This window comes from Mirounga leonina, unplaced genomic scaffold (assembly GCF_011800145.1).
Source record: "Mirounga leonina isolate KUSES-001 unplaced genomic scaffold, KU_Mleo_1.0 Mir_173, whole genome shotgun sequence".
Classification (NCBI taxonomy): Eukaryota; Metazoa; Chordata; class Mammalia; order Carnivora; family Phocidae; genus Mirounga; species Mirounga leonina.
This window is the reverse complement of record NW_023270447.1, coordinates 73,471,044-73,490,838: the sequence shown is the minus strand read 5'-3', so window position 1 is coordinate 73,490,838 and position 19,795 is coordinate 73,471,044. Positions and strand designations below refer to the sequence as shown.

At 53.5% G+C, this 19,795-nt stretch overlaps 1 protein-coding gene across 1 annotated transcript; it reads left to right on the top strand.

Moving 5' to 3' along the window:
- The first annotated feature begins 2,858 nt into the window (after positions 1-2,858).
- THEMIS2 (thymocyte selection associated family member 2) lies at positions 2,859-19,388 on the top strand. Its single transcript, XM_035019355.1, has 6 exons — positions 2,859-2,968; positions 5,159-5,299; positions 7,947-8,357; positions 13,070-14,142; positions 16,361-16,517; positions 17,119-19,388. The coding sequence occupies exons 1-6, from the start codon at positions 2,875-2,877 to the stop codon at positions 17,172-17,174; spliced, it is 1,932 nt and encodes a 643-aa protein (XP_034875246.1). The 5' UTR covers positions 2,859-2,874; the 3' UTR covers positions 17,175-19,388.
- The last annotated feature ends 407 nt before the right edge of the window (positions 19,389-19,795 follow it).

Here is a 19,795-nt window from a genome sequence, read left to right as displayed (position 1 = left end):
GACCACCAGAAGCCAACTGTCTTTTTTTTTTCAGTAAGTTCTGGATTACAAAAAATTTTTTTTAAATTTTATTTTGAGTAGGCTCCACACCCAAAGTGGGGCTTGAACTCACGACTCTGATTAACAGTGGCATGCTGTACCCACTGAGCCAGCCAGCAACTCCAGAAGCCAACTGTCTAATTGCTGAGGAGACATTAAATAAACAATTACACATATAAATATATAACCGCAAAACTGTAACAGCGAGGAAATGTTTCAATATGTCGGTTGTAGAAGGCTTTTGCCTGCTAATTTGGTAGGTCCACTTCTGCGCCCAGGAATCTGAGAAAAGATAAAGGTCAAGGGCAAGGGAGGGTTTTAAATTTTTCTGTTGAGTGTTAGCACTCAGGAGTTTCTCCGTGAAGGTCAGGGCTGGACCTGATGTCAGCTGGGTCATGGGGTGGGCAGCGATGTCTGTAATGTTTATGCAAAGAAAGAAAAAGACAAAAATAGGGGGTGCCTGGGTGGCTCAGTCATTAAGCATCTGCCTTCGGCTCAGGTCATGATCCCAGGGTCCTGGATCGAGCCCTGCATCGGGCTCCCTGCTCAGCGGGGAGCCTGCTTATCCCTCTGCCCCTCCTTCCCCCCACCCTCCGACCCCCGCTTGCGCTTGCACTTTCTCTCTCTCGCTCTCTCTCAAATAAATAAAATCTTAAACAAATAAAAATAAAAGGAACCAGGCTTCTGGGAGAAATGGCCGCGTGTAGGGCTGGGGCAGAAAAAAGACAAGATGAGTCTGAAACATCTTGTACCATCAGACAGTAAGGAAGTGCTCAGAAAGCAGAACAAGAAGGGCATGGCAAAGGGACCCAGGCACCAGGCCGAAGGAACTCCCAAGGCTGGAACAATTTGAGCAGCAACAGAAATAACGTAGTATTAGATTATAAGTCAAAGTATAAATACCCATGAGTCCATACTGACATAAACAAATAGTTGAATAAATAAATAAGTGGGGGAGAAGAGACACATCTTTCTCACAGAGGACTCCCAAGTAATTTATTTGGATGTTCCTCACTTCAGGAAGTGGGGCTTAGCTTCCCCTAACGGTGGGATGCACTTAGCAACCTGTTTCCAAAGAATGGAGTACGGACAGTGGAAAATAGCAACTTTCCAGTGGAGAAACCCGGAAACACTGCCTCAGCTAAGCCATCACAGTAAAAAGTCCTGTGCCCATGTCATGTGCCCCCTTGGAGAGGCCAGGAGAAGGACATATCACCTTGGTAGTATCCTCCCAGAAAACCCATAGCCCCAGTCTAGTCATGAGGAAAATATCGGGAAAAATTCCAGTTGAGGGGCATTCTGCAAAATGCCTGACCAGTTCTCCTCAAGATTGTCAAGCTTAGAAGAAGAACCAGGAAAGGTTGAGAATGGGTCACGGACAGGAGACATGCGGATTACATGCAATAGGGAATCCTGGTTGAGATTCTGGAACAGAAAAAGGACATCAGAGAAAAAGCAGATAAAATCCAAATAAAGTCTACAATTTAGTTAACATTAATGTAGCAATGCTGGTTTCTTAGTTTTGACAAATGTGCCCTGGTAATGTGAGATGGTAGCATTAGGGGAATTTGAAACTAGCTGAGGGATATATGGGAAATCTATTTTTTGCAACTTTAGTGTAAAATTTAAAAAGTTTAAAATCTGCACACAAACAATAAAGAGTAGAAAGAAAAACAGCCAAGTGTTAGTAATAAGTATGTTGGAATGACCTCTGTTTAATTTGTCAAGTGTCTTTAATTAGGGTTTATTCCTCTTATTTTAAACTTTTATTATTTCTTTTTTTTAAAAAAAGATTTATTTATTTGAGAGAGAGCGCGCGAGAGAGAACAGGGGGAGGGGTGGGGTGGAGGAGGGGCAGGGGGAGAGGGAGAGGAGAGCATCTCAGGCAGGGAGCCCCTGCCCCAGGCGGAGCTGGATGCCATACTGGGACATCATGACCTCAGCCCAAACCAAGAGTCGGAGGCTCGACCGACTGAGCCACCCAGGCACCCCAAACTTTTATTATTTCTGATTAGAAGTCTATTACTTTTATAGTGACACAAAGTGAAATAAAGAATTCTGCGCAATACCTAAATGATCTCATTTAATCCTCACAACCAGCTAAGAAAATATTTCTTTGCCCCATTTTACATATGAGGAAACTGAAACTCAGAAGTCAGTGAGTTGTTTAAAGTTAGATACCAAGCAAGAGGGCTCTCGCCTAAGCAGATTTCTCTTTAGCCCAAGGAAGAAATTTTAACTAGAAATGTCCTAAGAGTCCTGGAAAGGTGGTGAGCTCCCCATCGGTAGAGGACCGTGAGTGTCCGGGAGAGGGAGTCAGGAGACCTGACACTGCATCTCTCTCCGCAGACGCAAAGGGCAGGGCTGTGTCTCTCTTGTGAGACCCAGAACTACACCAGGCCGGCCGCGTTTCCTCCTTCTAACTGGGAGGACGGCGGGGGCAGGTCGGGGCCGGGGTCTGCTGGGGCTTCTCCTTCATCTCATCAGCGCCCCCCCGCCCCCCCGCACCATGGGATACATCACAGACAACCCGGGACGTGGGGACCAGCCTTCCTTTAGTCAGAGCCTCCAGGCGTCGGGCCCTGATCTAGACCTTCGACGTCGCGCCGCCAAGGTGAGAGGTAGGCACTGCGGCCCATTTTAGGGCTAAGGAAACCGAGCGGTCAGAGGGCACGGGCGAGGTCGCCGCGCCCCGAGACGGAGAGGCCCCGCCCACGTAGGCGGAGCGACCCCGCCCACATCGGCGCGGCGCGGGCGGGGCGGCCGGGGCGGGGCTGCGGGAATCAGAGCGCGGACTGCGGTCACTCGGTCGGCGTCCAGCGAGCCGCGAGGACCATGGAGCCGGTGTCGCTGCAGGACTTCGTTTGCGCCCTGGACCTCGCCTCCCTCCCGCGTGTGCTGCGGGTCTGCTCGGGGGTCTACTTCCAGGGTGAGTGAGGGGCCGCGACCCCGCGACCCCGCGACCCCCGCCCCCGCCAGGCTCTCGCTGGGTGGTGCGGCAGGGGCGCTGCCCGGGCGACGGCCACCGAGTCACGCTGCCACTGCCCAAGCCCAAGTGTGACTTGGGGCCACAGTCAACCTCTCTGGGCCTCGGCTTTTGCTTTCGTGGAATGGGAGAGCGCTCATTGCCCCGCTGATGAGGTGATGATAAGTCAGTGAGCTTAGACACTCAGGTGGGTGGAACCGAGCCAAGCGCAGGTGAAACCGCTGTGCGCACAGACGGAGGTCTGACCGTGGGAAAGCGGAACATCGGGGCTCGTGCCGGGTCAGCCCTCCCCTCCTCCCCCTTGACGCCGGTCTACGCGCCTTCCAGCCCCCTTCGCCCTCGGCTTTGCAACCTGATCTATCAGCTCTTCAGTTCTCAGCTTGAATCGCTGCTCCCTCCAGTTCCTTCCCCGCTTGCCCTCTGCTCCCGGCGCACCTGCACATCTGCCTACGTGGTTCCCAGGGATGGTACATAGAAGGGGCTCAGTGGCTAGTTGCTGCCTGAAGGAGAAGAAGGGAGAGATGGACAGGCAGTGGAGGGGAGGGGAAGCTGCTCGGAGGGTGAGGCGCCAGAGGCAGAGGGAACTTGGAGACTGGTTGGAGGGGGAGAGGCTCCTTCCTTAGGAAGCAAACGCATGCCGGGGTGCCCTGCCCGGTCTGCTCCCTCTTTCTCTTCCCTTGCTTTGCCACAGCAGCCTCCAGTGAAGTGTTCTGAGGCTCCAAGGGGGAGTTCGTACACCAAGGGGGAGACACATGGAGGGCCACACAGGCGGCAGGACGCGCCCCCACACACTGGGTTTGGCCAGCTCCACTTGGGAATCTGGCAGATGTGGGTTCAAGTGCCGACTTCTCCTCGGGGGCTCCCTGCAGGCTCCTCTGCTGTTTGCGCTCCTGCTGACATCCTGTGACTGCGGCCTGTCGCAATGGCTGCTTCCTTATTCTGCCTGACCCTGGGCATGGGAAGTGGTGGACATTTGGTGAGAGAAGGCTCTGGGCGGAGGCCAGGGGGTGGGAGCAATGGGAGCTAGCTGGGTGGTGAGGGGTTCCCGCTGTACAAACACCCTGGGCTGGGGTCCCCGTTCTGCCCTCTTTGACCTGATCATCTGAGGACCCCACCCAGCCTCACCCAGGGACAGCTCGTTATTTAGGACAGGGAACCGGTCCTCCCTCGGAGGGCACTCGGGGGTCTTGACTGCAAAGCACATCCGCAGTCCGGTGCCCAGCACTCCAGCGGCTATTTGCATCAGCCCTGAGGGGCTGCCGCCTAAAACTGCAGACAGACCTACAGTTTATGAGACCATGTGCATTTTTCTGGGATAAGGTGTGGGATTTTCAGCAGCTTCTCAGGGCCATTGTGAAAGCCGTGCTGGGGATGCCTTGGAAGTGTGGGGGGGATGGGGGGTGTCAGGTGGTGGCCTCAGGGCTGACCTATGTGCGCTGTCCCATCCCGCGTCAACAGACAGAGCCTGTCCACCCCGTGGGGGAGATCTTTATCGAGCACCTTCTATGTTCCGGACACTGCTTTAGACACCTTTAGAATCGTTGGGTGGGGCCGCTGTGCTTGTTGCTGGCAGCCCAGAGCCCTGCCTCCTGCGCTCACCCTGTCAGTGGCTCTCCGTTTTCACCCGTGCTGCCTTTAAACACAATTCACATGAAGAAGAACCCACCAGCGCGAGTGTCAGGCTGTGTGTGACCTCCAGGCAGTCACTGCACTTCTCTGGGCCCGAAGTGGTAGCCGTACGTAGGCAGCTGGGACTTAGGGCTACTTACTCGCCCAGGACCTCAACACACGCTTAGAGGCAAGGCCTGTGGCAGCTGCAGGGGTCCTGGGACGGACCAGCCCTGCCTCGCCTGTGAGCTCCGCTTGGGAGGCATGGGGAGGGGCGAAGGCCAGAGAAGTGTCTCACAGAGGCGTCTGCCCAGCGCTAAAAGAAGGCACAGGCAGGGTTCCTGCTGCCTGAGTCCAGCTGAGCCAGGGGCCTCCGGTGGGGAAAGACAGGGAGGGCCACCCCGGGCAGCAGGAACATGTGCAGAGCGGAGGCAGAGCGCGGCCTGTGGGGGCCCAGGGCGCAGACCAGCCAGCACTTGGCCCTTGCGGACCCCCGGGAAACTGGATCTCTCTCTCTCTCTGCAGGCTCCATCTACGAGATCTGTGGGAATGAGTGCTGCCTCTCCACAGGGGACCTGATCAAGGTCATCAAGGTTTGCCTCCAGAAGGTAGTCTGCAAGAACCCAGGAACGGGCCAGACCATGGAAATCTCCCCCAACTTCCCTGGTAAGACAGGCAACTCTGTGTCCCCCCACCACCCCCAGGACACTGGCCCCCTCCAGCCCAGCATGCGCTCCCACCCCTCTCGTTTGCACCTGGACTCTCCCATCCCCCACAGCCCTGCCCCAAGGCCAGGGATGTCCTCTGAGTGGTCTCACGATGCCCTTACCCTGGGGTGGCTGCCCCCTCTCCGTATCCATCTCTCTGGTCACATCTGCCTCTCTGGCCGGGACTTCCTTTGTTCTAGGTCTTTGTCTCCGTGCTCGTGTCTGTGTCTGCTCACACATCCCCCCGCCACACATTTACTGACACGTGTGTGCCGGGCCCTGTGCTCAGGATGCACCCGGTGCAGGCCTCTCCAGCGGGAGCTTCCCAGGTGGCAGCGAGAGGAGGGCAACAGTAGACGCAGAGTTTAGAGAGGGTTCCTGGCAGGAGGAGCCTGCCTCAGGGGTCTGTGCAGGCTTCCTGGAGGAGGCGGCCCCTGAGCGGGAGGAAGGACTCCCAGGGGGAGTAACACAGGAAGGAGCATGTGCGTATCTGGCACTCCAGAAATGACAGAGCTCGGTTCCTGCGGGGGGTGCGTAGCGGGCCGTGGGCCGGGACGCTGAAGCCAACGGCCTGGATGAGAATCCCGGCTCTGCCCACTACTAGCCGTGGCCGGTTCCTGGCACCGCTCTGTGCCTCAGCGTACTCTTCTAGAGCAGGCTAGTTAGGCTTGAGGAGAGGGGTCAATGAGTTGCCAAGAATGAAGGGCTTAGAACAGGGCGTGGCCCAGAGCAGGTGTAGTCCGAGGGCTCCTTCTTGTATGCCTTCCTGTGATGGCCTGAATGGGACGGCTGAGGGCTTGGGTTCCCGTGAGGGGCAGGCGGTGGGGAGGCAGGCGGGAAGCCGATGGCCAGAGGGCTTTGGGGGGCCACGGGCACAGCTTGGTCTTGGAGAGCACCGAGGAGCCAGTGAGGGTTTTAAATATGCAAGTGGTGTGCTCTATTTTGTATTTTGAGGGTTTTTCCTTTTTATTCTGAAATGTGTTCAAGTTCACAGAAGACTTGCTAAAACCACTGTACACCCTTTATCCTGAGTTACCAATTGTTTTCCAGTTCACCAACATTTTGTTACATTTCTTTCTCTCCCTCTCTCCACACACAAGCACATACGCAAACATATATTACTATATGTGTATGTCTATATATGTATTTTTTCCTGGGCCATTTGAGAATGAATGGCAGACATGATAACCCTTTTAAAGGTTACTCCTTATATTTACTAATATTACTCCTAAGTACAAGGACATTTGTTCATAAAACTATAGTTCAGTGATCAAATTCAGAAAATTTAATATTGATATAATACTACTTTCTAACCTGGTCTATTCAAATTCCAACAGCTGCCCTAATAAATGTCCTTTATTAGTCGGTTTCCCCTTGATCCAGAAACCAATCCCAGATCACATCGGTTTCTTTCTTTTTTTTTTAATAGGAATTTCCTTTTCCATTTTTTTTTTTTTTTAAGAGAGAGAGCGCGCGTGAGGCGGGTTGGGAGGAAGGAAAGGGGGAGAGAGAATCTTTTTTTTTTTTTAAAGATTTTATTTATTTATTTGAGAGAGAGAGAATGAGAGAGAGCACATGAGAGTGGGGAGGGTCAGAGGGAGAAGCAGACTCTCCGCTGAGCAGGGAGCCCGATGCGGGACTCGATCCAGGGACTCCAGGATCATGACCTGAGCCGAAGGCAGTCGCTTAACCAACTGAGCCACCCAGGCGCCCAAGAGAATCTTTAGCACGTACACACCCAGTGCAGACGTGGGGTTTGATCTCATGATCCTGAGTTCATGACCTGAGTCAAAATCTAGAGTCAGATGCTTAACTGACTGAGCCACCCAGAAGACCCCAGATTACATATCGATTTCCTAATCTCCTTCAGCCTTTGTCTTGACATCAACTTTTTGAAGAGTCTAGACCAGTGCTTTTGGATGTCCTTCAGTCTGGGTTTAGTGTGATGTTGCCTTGATTAGACTCGTGCTGGGCGTTTTGGGGCAGGAAAACTCTGGAAGCGATGTCTGGATGTGGACTGTTTTAGGCTGGTACAGTGGCAGGAGAAGCGTGAATGGGAACAGGGGGAGAAGTGGATGGGGGAAGAACAGTCGGGCCACCAGAATTGGCAGACAGGATGTGGGGTGAAGGGGGGTGGTCAGAGGTCATTTGGCTAGGAGCTCCTGGGTTTCTCATTTGGGAGAGAGGGGGACAATGGCATGGGGTGATAGGTGTTGGATGTATGGGACTGGAGTGGTGGTGAGGAATATGGAATATGGAAGCAAAGTTCGCAGAGTTGGAGGTAGGTATGGTTCAGGAGGTAGGCAGATGTGGCCATTGTCAGTGTCTTTTGGGAAGTCCATCCCTGCTCTGTGGACAATCCCTCTGTGTTCTTGCCTCTCCGAGTAAGGAGGAACTGTCCCCATCTCTGCCTGTCACTGTCCCTTCACACATGGTCACTGGCTGCTTTTTGCCCCTCAGCCCTGCAGCCTGGATGTCCAGATGCTTGGCGCTTGTCTTTGGGGGATTCTGACTGGGTTCTCTCCGGCAGACCAGGGCCTGGTATGTGTGGCCCTGGACCCAGCAAGGTGCCATCCCACCTTGACACCCTCTCCTGTGCCCCACAGGCCGCTTCACCCCCCTCACCGGCCCTCAGAGCTACAGAACCTTGGAGGAGTTGCTCTCTGCTGCAACCCAGCGCTCCAGGAAGCTGCCCATTGGCTTCATGTCAACACACAGAATCAGCACAGAGGCCAGGGTGGTGCCCAGGGACCAGCCCCTCCTGCTCAAGGATGTGGAAGCATACCATGGGACCTACCGTGCCCGCTGTGTGCTAGACACTGAAACCCAGCAGTTCATTCTACACCTGCCCCTCTCCCAGAAGGGGCCCTTCTGGGAGTGGGAGCCTGGTGCCCCTCAGCCCCTGCTCCAGGCCCTGCAAGACCCAGCCCTGAGTGACCGCCTCTTCACCTGCTCCACCCTCCCCTGGCGGTCCCTGATCCTGAGGCCCCAGTATGAGCTCCAAGCCGTCATGCACAGTGAGTGGTCCGGGCAGGTGGGGGAAGGTTGGCGGGGCGAGAGAGGGGCCCCTGGGAAGCTGCTCAGATGGAAGGTACCCCAGGGACCAGGCTGCCTACCCAGTACATAACAGAATAAAGAGTCCCAAATAGTGGGAAGTTAGTAAAAGGAGACAGGAAAATGAGGGAACTTAAGAGTGAGGTCCCACTCTTTATAAAATTAGGCAAAAGTTAGATTGTGCGCTTGCTAGTAACTAGGACAAAGCAGTAGTTACAGAGTAAAACCGGGACCATTTGCTCAGGAGAAACAGATTTTCCTGCCTCTGGGGAGGACGGCATTGTTCCTCAAGGTCCCCTCCTGTCTGCGCGACAAGGGCACTGGGTGAATCCCTAGCTGTTTCATGGGCTGTTTCTGAGGACAGGCTGGTGGCCAGAGCAGAGCAGGGCTGGTGAAACAGGCAGAAGCTGCCCAGGTCTGGCCGCTCGGAGGCTGAGCCGGAGCAGAGCCTAAACGGGTGCCCTGGGGGACAGAGTTTGAGGTTCCGCTCTCTGGCAGTCACCGGGGGAGCAGATGCTCACGGTTGCTGGTGGGCTCCAGAGCCAAGTGGGAATGCTTTATCCTGATTTTTAAAAAGCCTTGAAAACCATTATGGAAAAATTCAAACATATACAAGCAGAGGGTAGTGTAACAGACCCCATCACCTGACATCACAGTCATTAACTCAGGACCTATCTGTCCTGTTTCATCTCTCCCCACCCTGCCCGATTATTTCAAAACAAACCCCAGGTATCCTATCATTTCTCATATAAATACTTCAGTGTGTCTCTTTTAAAAATAATTTTTTTAACAGACACACAGTACCATCATCACACCAAAAAAATTAACAGTAACTCCCAATACCACTATTTGGTGTTTGAACTTCCTCTGCTGTCTGATAAATTGTTCTCCAGTGTATTCACAGCAGGCCCCAGATAAGAGCCACAAGACTGCTGTTGATTGTTCGGCCTTTTACACCTGTTACTCTGTAGGTTCACCTTTCTTATTCTTCTTATAATTAATCTGTCGAAGGGACTCGGCCATTTGTCCTGTAGGCTCTCTCACATTTTGAATTTTGTTGCCAGCATCCTTGTGATGGATCCAGCGTGCGTCTGACCCCTGTATTTCCTGTTGTGTTGGGCCCCAGGCCACCCCCAGGGGAAAGCTGGTGTTCAGCATCGCTGGTTGTACAGGCTAAGGACGGGAAACCACCCCCACCAGTGAGAGGATGCTGGCAACACTCGCTAAAGCACGTCCCCAGGCGCCAGCCGAGGACCAGCCTTGCAGGCAGGCTTGTCCAGGGTTAGAAGCCTCAGGCCCGCTGTTCGCTCTTTTCTGCACATCTGTAAACAGGCCCTCAGAGGTTTGACCAGACCCAGGAGGCAGTTCGCATGGCTGCATGAGGTGTGGGGCAAGGAGTCCCCCCCCACCCCCAGCTCTGTGTCTGTCCCCAGCCTAACTTACAGCACCAACCTTGCCCCGTGGTGTCGATCATATGCAAGGGATGGGCCAGCAGTTGTGGTGTGAGTGGCTGTTGCTGATCCCTGCCTAGATCCCTGATTGCCCTAGGAACCTCAATAGTGATTTTAATCCTAGTGTTCCTTCTTCATCTAGTAGTCAGAAAACTACTACAACCCCCCTCCAGCCCCCCCCCCCCCCGGCTTTGGTTAGCTTGTACGAGAAATATGGGACATTGTGTTTATATATGTCAAGGTCCCAGGGCACCATTCTCCCTCCGCTCTGGCAGACCTGGCCGGGTTCTGCTTGTTTCACCAGCCCTGCTCTGCACGCTATCTCCAGCCTGTTTGGAAGACTGTCCTAAGAAATGACCTATACTTTGTTTACTCGTTCTTTTTTAAAGATTTATTTGAGAGAGAGAGAGTGCATGTTGGGGAGGGGCAGAGGGGGAGGGAGAGAATCTCAAGCAGACTCCTCGCTGAGCGCAGAGCCTCCCTCGGGGCTCGATCTCACATCCCTGCGATCATGACCTGAGCTGAAACCGTGAGTCGGACGCTTAACCGAATGAGCCACCCAGGTGCCCGTTTACTAGTTTTTTTTTTTTTTTTTTTAAAGATTTTTTATTTATTTAATTGATAGAGAGAGAGAGAGCGCGTGAGAGGGAACACAAGCAGGAGGAGTGGGAGAGGGAGAAGCAGGCTTCCTGCTGAGCAAGGAGCCCGATGCGGGGCTCGATCCCAGGACCCTGGGATCATGACCTGAGCCGAAGGCAGACGCTTAACGACTGAGCCACCCAGGCGCCCCCTGTTTACTAGTTTTTAAAATGAATTGGCTCCCTAGCATTCAAGTATGATCATTTAGGTGTTTTTTTTTTTTTAAATCATCATTATGAACTCACAGATGAAATATTTTCAGTGTTCCAATTCACTGGAATTATTATTGATGCTCACATTATCTCTGCCTTGGCCCGTGGGAGCCTTTTCAGTTTGGCTCCTGAATCCTTTTGACACACACCTGCATGGTCTTGAATAGATTTTTCTTACTTTCTGATATAAGAGGTTCCAGACTGTTACATATTTCTTCCCCAGGGAGTTATCTCTTTCCCAGGGAGCCCTGGCATCTTGTGGGAAATGGCTATAAGAGACCACAGTCTGGGGAACCAGGGCTTTTAGTGGTGGGTCGAGCGTGGGGGCTGCCCTGGATGATGAGGCAGTTCAGGTAATTCATAAAGTACTTTGAAGAAAAAAACCAGAACAGTATAATGAACCCCCATGTGCCTATCTCCCAGCTGCAACCAGACATCAGCTCACCTGGCACAGAGCAAAAATCCCAGCACTGTCACCTGAGGCACGTCACCACCCGAGCCTCAGTCTTCCTCTGTGAGGAAGGAGGCCACTCCTCCCTCCATCTTCCGCGTGGTACGGCTCAAACGCAGTGGACGCTTACAGAGCCACCTCCTGAGTTTATAAACCAGGTACTAACCGATGCCCAGAGAGGAAACAAGTTGCCAAGGTCGTTAACCAGTGTTTTTATTTTTATTTTTCTTAAAGATCCATTCATCTATTTGAGAGAGAGAGAGAGAAAGCGCAAGCGGGAGGGGCAGAGGGAGAGGCAGAGAGAGAATCCCAAGCAGACTTGGCTCTGAGTGAGGAGCTGGACTCGGGGCTCAATCTCACGACCCCGAGATCATGACCTGAGCTGAAATCAAGAGTTGGACATTTCACTGACTGAGCCACCCAAGTGCCCCTCTTGATGCAGTTTTATCTCTTTATTTAAAAATGCAGAAAGCTCTCTCACTCTCTCTCTCTAATAAATAAATTTAAAAAAATCTTTAAAAACTCTCTCTCTCTCTAATAAATAAATTTAAAAAAAAAAATCTTTAAAAAAAAAATGGGCGCCTGGGTGGCTCAGTTGGTTAAGCAACTGCCTTCGGCTCAGGTCATGATCCCGGAGTCCCGGGATCGAGTCCCGCATCGGGCTCCCTGCTCGGCGGGGAGTCTGCTTCTCCCTCTAACCCTTCCCCCTCTTGCGCTCTCTCTCTCTCACTCTCTCTCTCTAATAAATAAATTAAAAAAAAAATCTTTAAAAATGCAGAAAGGAGGGATGCCTGGGTGGCTCAGTCGGTTAAGCGTCTGCCTTCAGCTCAGGTCATGAACCCAGGGTCCTGGGATCGAGCCCGCCTCTCCTTCTGCCTGCCGCTCTCCCTGCTTGTGCGTGCACTTTCTCTCTCTGACAAATAAATAAATAAAATCCTAAAAAAACCCCAAAACCACAAAAATGCAGAGAAGATTTGGAAAGGTAGCTTATAAAATTACATTCAAAATTCAATTAAAGTTTAAAAAGTGGTTGAAAGAGGGGCACCTGGGTGGCTCAGTTGGTTGAGTGACTGCCTTCAGCTCAGGTCATGATCCTGGAGTCCCGGGATTGAGTCCCACATCGGGCTCCCTGCTCAGGAGGGAGTCTGCTTCTCCCTCTGACCCTCCTCCCTCTCATGCTCTCTCTCTATCATTCTCTCTCTCTCTCTCAATAAATAAATAAAAATCTTTAAGAAAAATAAAAAGTGGTTGAACGAATTAGATATCTGATGCTATTAACAAATTATCAACTAACTATTATCTAGATGTGGTAATGGCATTGTGGTTATGTTTTTGTTTGTTTGTTTTTTTAAGATTTTATTTATTTGACAGAGAGAGACACAGCGAGAGAGGGAACACAAGCAGGGGAAGTGGGAGAGGGAGAAGCAGGCTTCCCACAGAGCAGGGAGCCCGATGCGGGGCTCGATCCCAGGACCCTGGGATCATGACCTGAGCCAAAGGCAGACGCTTAACAACTGAGCCACCCAGGCGCCCCTGTGGTTATGTTTTTAACTTTATCCCTTCTCTTAGAGACACACACTGAAAGGTCAAGATGACATGTGATTGTCTTGATTCAAAATAACCCAGTGGAGGGGGACAGACAGGGTATAAATGAAAGAAGATGGGCCGCGAATGAAATACCGAAGCTGGGTGGTAGGGGGTTCACTATACTAATCTACTTTTGTAAATGTTTAAAAATTTCTATCATTGCTTTTGAAAAGAGGTTAAGGAAAAGAGTGAGCAAGGAATCTGATGCCATAGGAAAATGCTGGCAGAACAGAACAGGGCAGAGGTCAGCCAGCCCAGATATCTTTGCTGGGGTGCAGGGACACCCCTGGGCTGGTGTGTGGGGTGCCCCCTGAGCTGACCTCCCCTCCCCACAGTGCGCAGGACCGTTGTCAAGATCCCCTCCACCCTGGAGGTCGACGTGGAAGATGTCACTGCCTCCTCTCAACACATCCACTTTATCCAACCACTGCTGCTGAGTGAGGTCCTGGCCCAAGGAGGCCCCTTCCCTATGCCCACGGAGATCCTGGAAACTCCGGGGGGGCCCCCCATCTTCCTCGGCCCTTGGGTAGGCTCCTTACAGAAAGGCCAGCGGCTCTGCATCCATGGCCTGGCCTCACCACCCTGGCGGATCCTGGTCTCAACCAAGGGCCGGAAGGTGCCCAGACACTTCATGGTCTCTGGGGCTTATCAGGGCAAGCTGCGGCGGCGGCCAAGAGAGTTCCTCACGGCCTGTGACCTCCTGGGTGCTCTCCAGCCAGGCCAACCGCTCCGGGTCGTGGCCACAAAGGACTGTGAGGGCGAATGGGTGGAGAGCCCCGGGTTCACCTCCCTGGCTGTGGGCGACAGGCTGGAGGTGTTGAGGTCTGGCCAGGCCCAGGGGGCTGAAGGCCAGGACATAGATGTCTTGGTGTGTCAGCGGCTGAGTGACCAGGCTGAGGAGGAGGCGGAGGAAGAGTATGAAGAGGTAGAAGATGAAGACCAGATTCTGCTGCCCCTCTACGTCTCCAGTAGCTTTGTGGAGGAGATGAGTGATAATCGGCGCTACAGCCTGGAAGATCTGATGGCCCAGTTTTCACTGCCCTGCGAAGTCAAGGTGGTGGCCAAGGAGAGCAGCCATCCTGCTGACCCTCTGCCCTCCTTCCCAGGCCTGCGGCTGGAGGAGAAAATCATGGAACCCTTCTTGGTGGTCAGCCTCGACTCCAACCCTGAGATGTGTTTCGAGATCCCTCCCCGGTGGCTGGACCTGACTGTTGTGGAGACCGAGGGGCAGCCTGGCCAGCCAGCTGGGATCCCCCCGGTAGCCACAGTAGAGGAGGTGACAGACGCCTTCTACTACACCCTCCGGCGGTTACCAGCCTTCGAGAACCAACCCCCTCCTCCTAGGCCCCCCAAAAGTCGGGGCCTCGGTGGGCAGAAGAAACAAAGCGGCAAGAACAAAAGTGCCCAGGTACCAATATGCCAAAGCGGGCGGGGAGGGGACCCCGCCAGGGTCGCTGCGGGTCCTGCCCGTTCCTTGTCCTGCCTCTCGTCTCGCTCTCAGTTGTACAGAACTTGCAGTTTCTACACTCACACACTGTGCACCCATTCTTCTCACGCGATCCTGACAATCTGATGCTGGTGTGATGATTCGTATTTTACGGGCGAGACAGTGAGGACTCGGAGAGCCAGAGACTTGCCCAGAGTCCCCGTCCAGAAGCGGGAGGCCTGAGCCGGAGCGTGAGCTTCCCCGGCTGTCCCCTCATTCAGGCTTCCTCAGCGCTCACCTAAAGCGTGTCCGCAGCCCCTCCCCCGCCTGCCCACAGTGGTCAGAATGGCCTCCCAAGCCCTTCCCTGGTCATCGATGGGCCTCGGCCCCATCCTCTGAACCTTCAGTGGCTCCCCATGGCCTGGGGGTAATGTCAACCCCCTAGCGTGGCGTCCAGGGAGGGTCCTTTATAGGCTGACTTCAGTCGTGTGTCCCCCCCCCCCCCCCCCGGCCAGACCCATCTTCCTCCACCCACTCTGGTCCACACTCAGCCACAGAGCAACTCCCACAGCTTCCTCCCGCCAAGATTCCTGCCTCAGCACTTTCCGCGTGCGCCTTTTGCCAGAATGTGCTTCCTCTTTGCAGTGGGCACGGCTCAGCTCAGGCTTCCTCTGGCAGCGACAGCCTCCCCCCGCCCCGTATTCGCACTGCCACGTGGTACGCGGCCTGGGGGTGCAGGTAGGGGTGCGGGCGGGCGGGACAACACCTAGTCTCCAGTGTGCTGTCGGAGGTCTGGGAGGACAGGGACCCCGCCCGGTCCCAGGCGGGCAGACAGTGCCAGTGAGCGCTGAACTGACCCAAACCGAGTCACAGGCACGGGGAAGGACCCGCTTGGGGCGCAGTGCACTCGCCTGTGAACCTGGGGTGAGGTCACTCGCTCACAGCGCGGCCTTAGCTGCGGCCACCCGGGGGTCGGGGGTCTGCTCCGCGGCGGGCACGTCACCGGCATCGCCCCCCACAGCTCTCCAGACGTCCCTGGGAGCTGGGCGCTGAGAGATGGCGCTCCCCACAGCGGGGAGAACAAGAGGCACAGAGAGGGAGGGTAGCTGGCCTGAGGTCACACAGCCAGCAGACGGCAAGCTGGCGTCTGACGCTGGGTCTGACGGCCCAGCCCGGGCACCCAGCTGCTGCGGGCTCTGCTGACGACAGATGACCTGCGTCAAAAGCACGGTGTGAAGTGTAGCAAGCTCGCTGTCTGGGGACTTGGGGAAACTCGTATTTTGTACCGCGAGGGTAGGTGGTGGGATGGCAGCAGAAGTGAGAAAGATGAGTCTGGAGCGGTTTCGGCCCCAGGAGGGGCTTGCATGTGTGGAGGAGAGGGGAGGGCAGTTGTTTTCTGACAGAACCGAGAACAGATGGGGACATCTGAAACACAGGCCTTCCTGACAGCCAGGGAGAGAACCTAGGACAAAAAATGGAGAGACCTCAGTCCCCGCTTTTGCTCCTGTTGGTAGGGACTTGGGGCCCAGGCCCTGCCCACTGCCCACTGCCCTCGATCTGCAGCTTTTCTCTGCGCATCAGCATTCCCCACCGCTGAGTAGGGGCCCCGCATCCTTTGCTTTCCAAGGCGTAGTGTGTGAGCAAGAGCCCGAGCTTTAGAGGTCACGGACATGGTCCTGGGTCTGAACCCTGGCCCAGCTTGCAGTCCTGTGTGAGGCATGACACGGCACACTCTCTCTGAGCCTGTTTCCTCGTGGGTGCATCGGGAACTCAAACAGCTCCTCGGAGGGTCCCCTGAGGGTAAACGGACAGGTGAGCATATGGCCTAAGGGGGGAGTGCAACAAAAGTCCTCCTCCTTCTGGGGCCCCTCTCGGCTCTGGCACTCTGTCCTGAGATTTTGTGCTTTTTGCCCCTTCAGCAGCAGACGTGAAGGACACTGACTGAATCCCCTCTGTGGAGAAACTCAGGGCACCCTGTCTCTAGCCCCCAGCCCTTTCGTCTCTCATCCTGGCCCGTCTCCCCTGCCAAGAACATTTCATGCGCTAGAAACAAAAACACTTGGGGTCCCAGGAAGCCCTACCCTGAACAGGAAGTCAAGAGGGGAGCAGAGGAAGTGACATTTGAAGGAAATTACATTTCATGGACTCCGCTGCACCATTTCTTGGTACCTTGCTGACTTCTGCTTTTTCTCCTACTTAGTCTTCTCAAGTCTCAGAACTGCTGCAAGCCTCTCTGCTCCCCAAACCCAAGATGAAGACCCTGCCACAGAGTGCCAAGGACAGTTCACATACATATGGCAAGGTTTCTGCCCATATGAAGGGCCTCAGGCACATTAAGTCCACCACAAAAGATCCAGGTGAGTCCCTGTGAGCCCCTGTGAGCCCCTGTTGTTGCTTCTCCCCTGCTTACTCTGCTCCTGCTTATACCTCTGACAGCAGCAAGGCCCTGCCCTCGAACAGACCCTTCTGCAGTCCCAGTTGGACAGAGGCTTTTAAGGGATGGGCTTGGGGCGCCTGGGTGGCTCAGTTGGTTAAGGGTCTGCCTTCAGCTCAGGTCATGATCCCAGGGTGCTGGCATCGAGCCCTGTGTCCAGCTCCCTGCTCAGTGGGGAGTCTGTTTCTCTCTCTTCCTCTGCCCCTCCACCCGCTTGTGCTCCCTTCCTCTCTCTCCCTCCCTCAGCTAAATAAAATCTTAACAAAAGAGAGGGGGTCCCTACTGTCCCTCTTCCAGGGGCTCCAGAGTCCTGGCAAGGAAAATGAGTTCATCTCCAACATACTACCCTCCCTGAGGCATGCAAGGGGAGTATTTACACAGTATTCAGACTGAATAATTTGTAGTTTCTGGTCTAGTAGGGACCTTAGAGCATCCTGACCAACTCCTTCCCTGTCCGGTGCCCTAAAAAGGGGAAGGAACCTGCTTAAGGCCAAAGATCATCATTGACTTGAACTCTTTTGTAGATAACGATGAACATGATTATGAAGAAATACTTGACACATTTCGGAACATCCTTTAGATGCTGGAGGAACCCTGCTTCCTAACTGCTGTTTCTCAGGGAATCTCGGATATCAGCCAACCGTTACAAGCCTTTACAAGACCTCAGACAAGATCTCATGAAATCAGACTGTGGACAGGAAATGGCTTCGTGGGGACCAACGTGAAAAGGGATGGCCATTGTACCAGTGCTTTCCTCAGGTTCTAGGTTCCTGCCACTGAGGGCTGGCTTGTTTGGGCCCAGCACCCTATGCTTGACTCCCTCAGCCTCAGAGCGTTGGTATACAGAGGAGCCAACTGGGTTCTGTTCAGTCCTGAGTCCCCAACATCCGTGTCTCACTGGTTGGTGCAGAAAGGAATCCAAGACCACCAACCTTGGTGGTGGCAGCACAGTGTTTCCTGCCTCTTGGTAAAGGGGACTCGATCCGGAACACACTGCCCCGAGAGCCTTTTCTTCTGTTTGCCACCCCCTCGCCCTCCTCCTCCCCCACCGAACTCTAAGACCCCGAGAGAGCAGGGCTGTGTCATCTGTGTAGGACGCAGCATGATAGTTGCACGTGACGATCCAGGATTTTTTCACTCTAAAACCATAGAATAAAAATGACATCCGGGCATCTGGAAAAATGGAAAGATACCATGTAGTAGGGTCTGTGTGCCAGACCCTCTATAAACATTATCTAAATCTTCAACTCTCTGAATAGACAACAGCCTGGTTTTAAAGGTCAGCAAACTAGCTTGAGTGATCAGGTGCTTCAGGAGGGCTGACTAGTCGTGGGCCTGGGTTAGCATCCCAGCTCACCACCTATCAGCTGTGACTATGAGCAAGTTCTTTTAAACTAAGCTTCATTTCCTTCATATGTAAAATAAAACTAACGGTTATCTACCTCACAGGATTGTTCTAAGGGTCAAATGCGATAACCTTGGTGAAGTATTTAGTGCAGTGCCTGGCGCGTAAGGAACAGTGAGAATGTTAGCATCATTCCTGTTGACCCAGATCACATAGCTGTACCTGTCTCTACAGCCTGTGTTCTTTCTCCACCCCCACACTGTCTCCCAGGCATGGAATCCTTCCGTGTCTGGAATATTCTGAGCTCCTAGACTGGAGATGGTATGTGCGCACTGGTTGGCGAGCCTCCCCATCCAGCGTAACAGAGAGAAACCTGTGTCTATGCAGACACAAACTTGGCTTCCAAGGTCAGTCTAGGCCTGTTCCATGAGGTGAGACCACAGGCCTCACTTCCTGGAAGTGGTAGGGCTTTGGTTCCTAGACGGAGGCAGTCACAGAACCAAGCACTGTGGTCAGCAGAGGACAGGAGATAGACAAAACGGTGACCGCAGTCTCCAGCTGAGGCGGGAGTGGAGAGTGTCGGTCTGGAGCGCCTGGATTCGAGGGAGCACAGCTGAGTATGACCTTCCTTGGTCTGCTGACACTCCACTGAGCCGTCCAGACCCACTTCACCTCCTAGGCCTCCTGGCTTCCATACCCCCGCATGGCGCTCTCCAGGCGAGCACGGAGCAGCTAACACAAGCCGCTGGCCAGTTCCCATGCCTTCCTCCAGAGACCGGCTGAACCGCCCAGAAGGACCCTGAAGAGCATGCTCCGGGACAAGCAATAAATAAGAAAAATACAGAAAAGAGTTCCTCTTTGGCACAGGACCCCGAGGGCCAAGCCCATATGCAGAATGCCAGTAGTTTTCACTTCCACGACTGCATTTAATTGTGGCCCCAAAGGGGGCAAGATCACAAAAGGGGGCAGAGGGGGCTACCAGCTCCTACAGAAGGGGGTTTCCGAGTGGCCAAATGCTGCAATGAGAAGCAAGCAAGCAAATTCATATATAGGAAAGCTGGGCTGAAAAGGAAAACATGTTTGGAAACCACAACTGTGAATGTTTTATCACAGCAGTGGGGGTTGGCAGGGACCAAAGGTGGATGATGCCTGTGGGGTGCTTTTGTCTTAACTCTGGAATAAGCCACTGGGCGGTGGGGAGGGTGTTATAGTGGGGCTCGGGGATCCCCCTGAGCAGTGGCCTCCAAAGCGAGCACACACTCCTGGTAATATACAAGATGTACACTGGGAAACAGAAAAGAATTATTAGTCCATGCCTTCATATTTAGTTTTCCTCTTTTCTCATTTCTATTTTTTAATGTTTTGTGATGTAGAGAACATGCTAACACAGGAACAGATGTAAATAACTGCTAAATAAATGAACATAAACTGGAGATGCATACTCAAAAATGGATCGAGTTCTGAATTTCCCTCAAATGCACTTTCAAGTTTTTTTTTTTTTTTTAAGATTTTATTTATTTGACAGAGACACAGTGAGAGAGGGAACACAAGCAGGGGGAGTGGGAGAGGGAGAAGCAGGCTTCCCGCGGAGCAGGGAGCCCAATGCGGGGCTCGATCCCAGGACCCTGGGACCATGACCTGAGCCAAAGGCAGACACTCAACTGACTGAGCCACCCAGGCGCCCCTCAAGTTTTTTTTTTTTAAGATTTTATTTATTTATTTGACAGAGAGAAAGCGAGAGAGGGAACACAAGAGGGAGAAGAAGCAGGCTTCCCGCTGAGCAAGGAGCCTGATGCGGGGCTCGATCCCAGGACCCTGGAATCATGATCTGAGCTGAAAGCAGACGCTTAACGACG

What these genes read in the sequence shown, in the direction of transcription:
- THEMIS2 (XM_035019355.1), top strand. Translation starts at nt 2,875, where the DNA reads ATGGAGCCGGTGTCGCTGCAGGACTTCGTTTGCGCCCTGGACCTCGCC. An exon ending in CTCGGGGGTCTACTTCCAGG is followed by an intron (nt 2,969 to 5,158) that starts GTGAGTGAGGGG and finishes CTCTCTCTGCAG; the next exon opens with GCTCCATCTACGAGATCTGT. An exon ending in GCTCCAAGCCGTCATGCACA is followed by an intron (nt 8,358 to 13,069) that starts GTGAGTGGTCCG and finishes CCCTCCCCACAG; the next exon opens with TGCGCAGGACCGTTGTCAAG.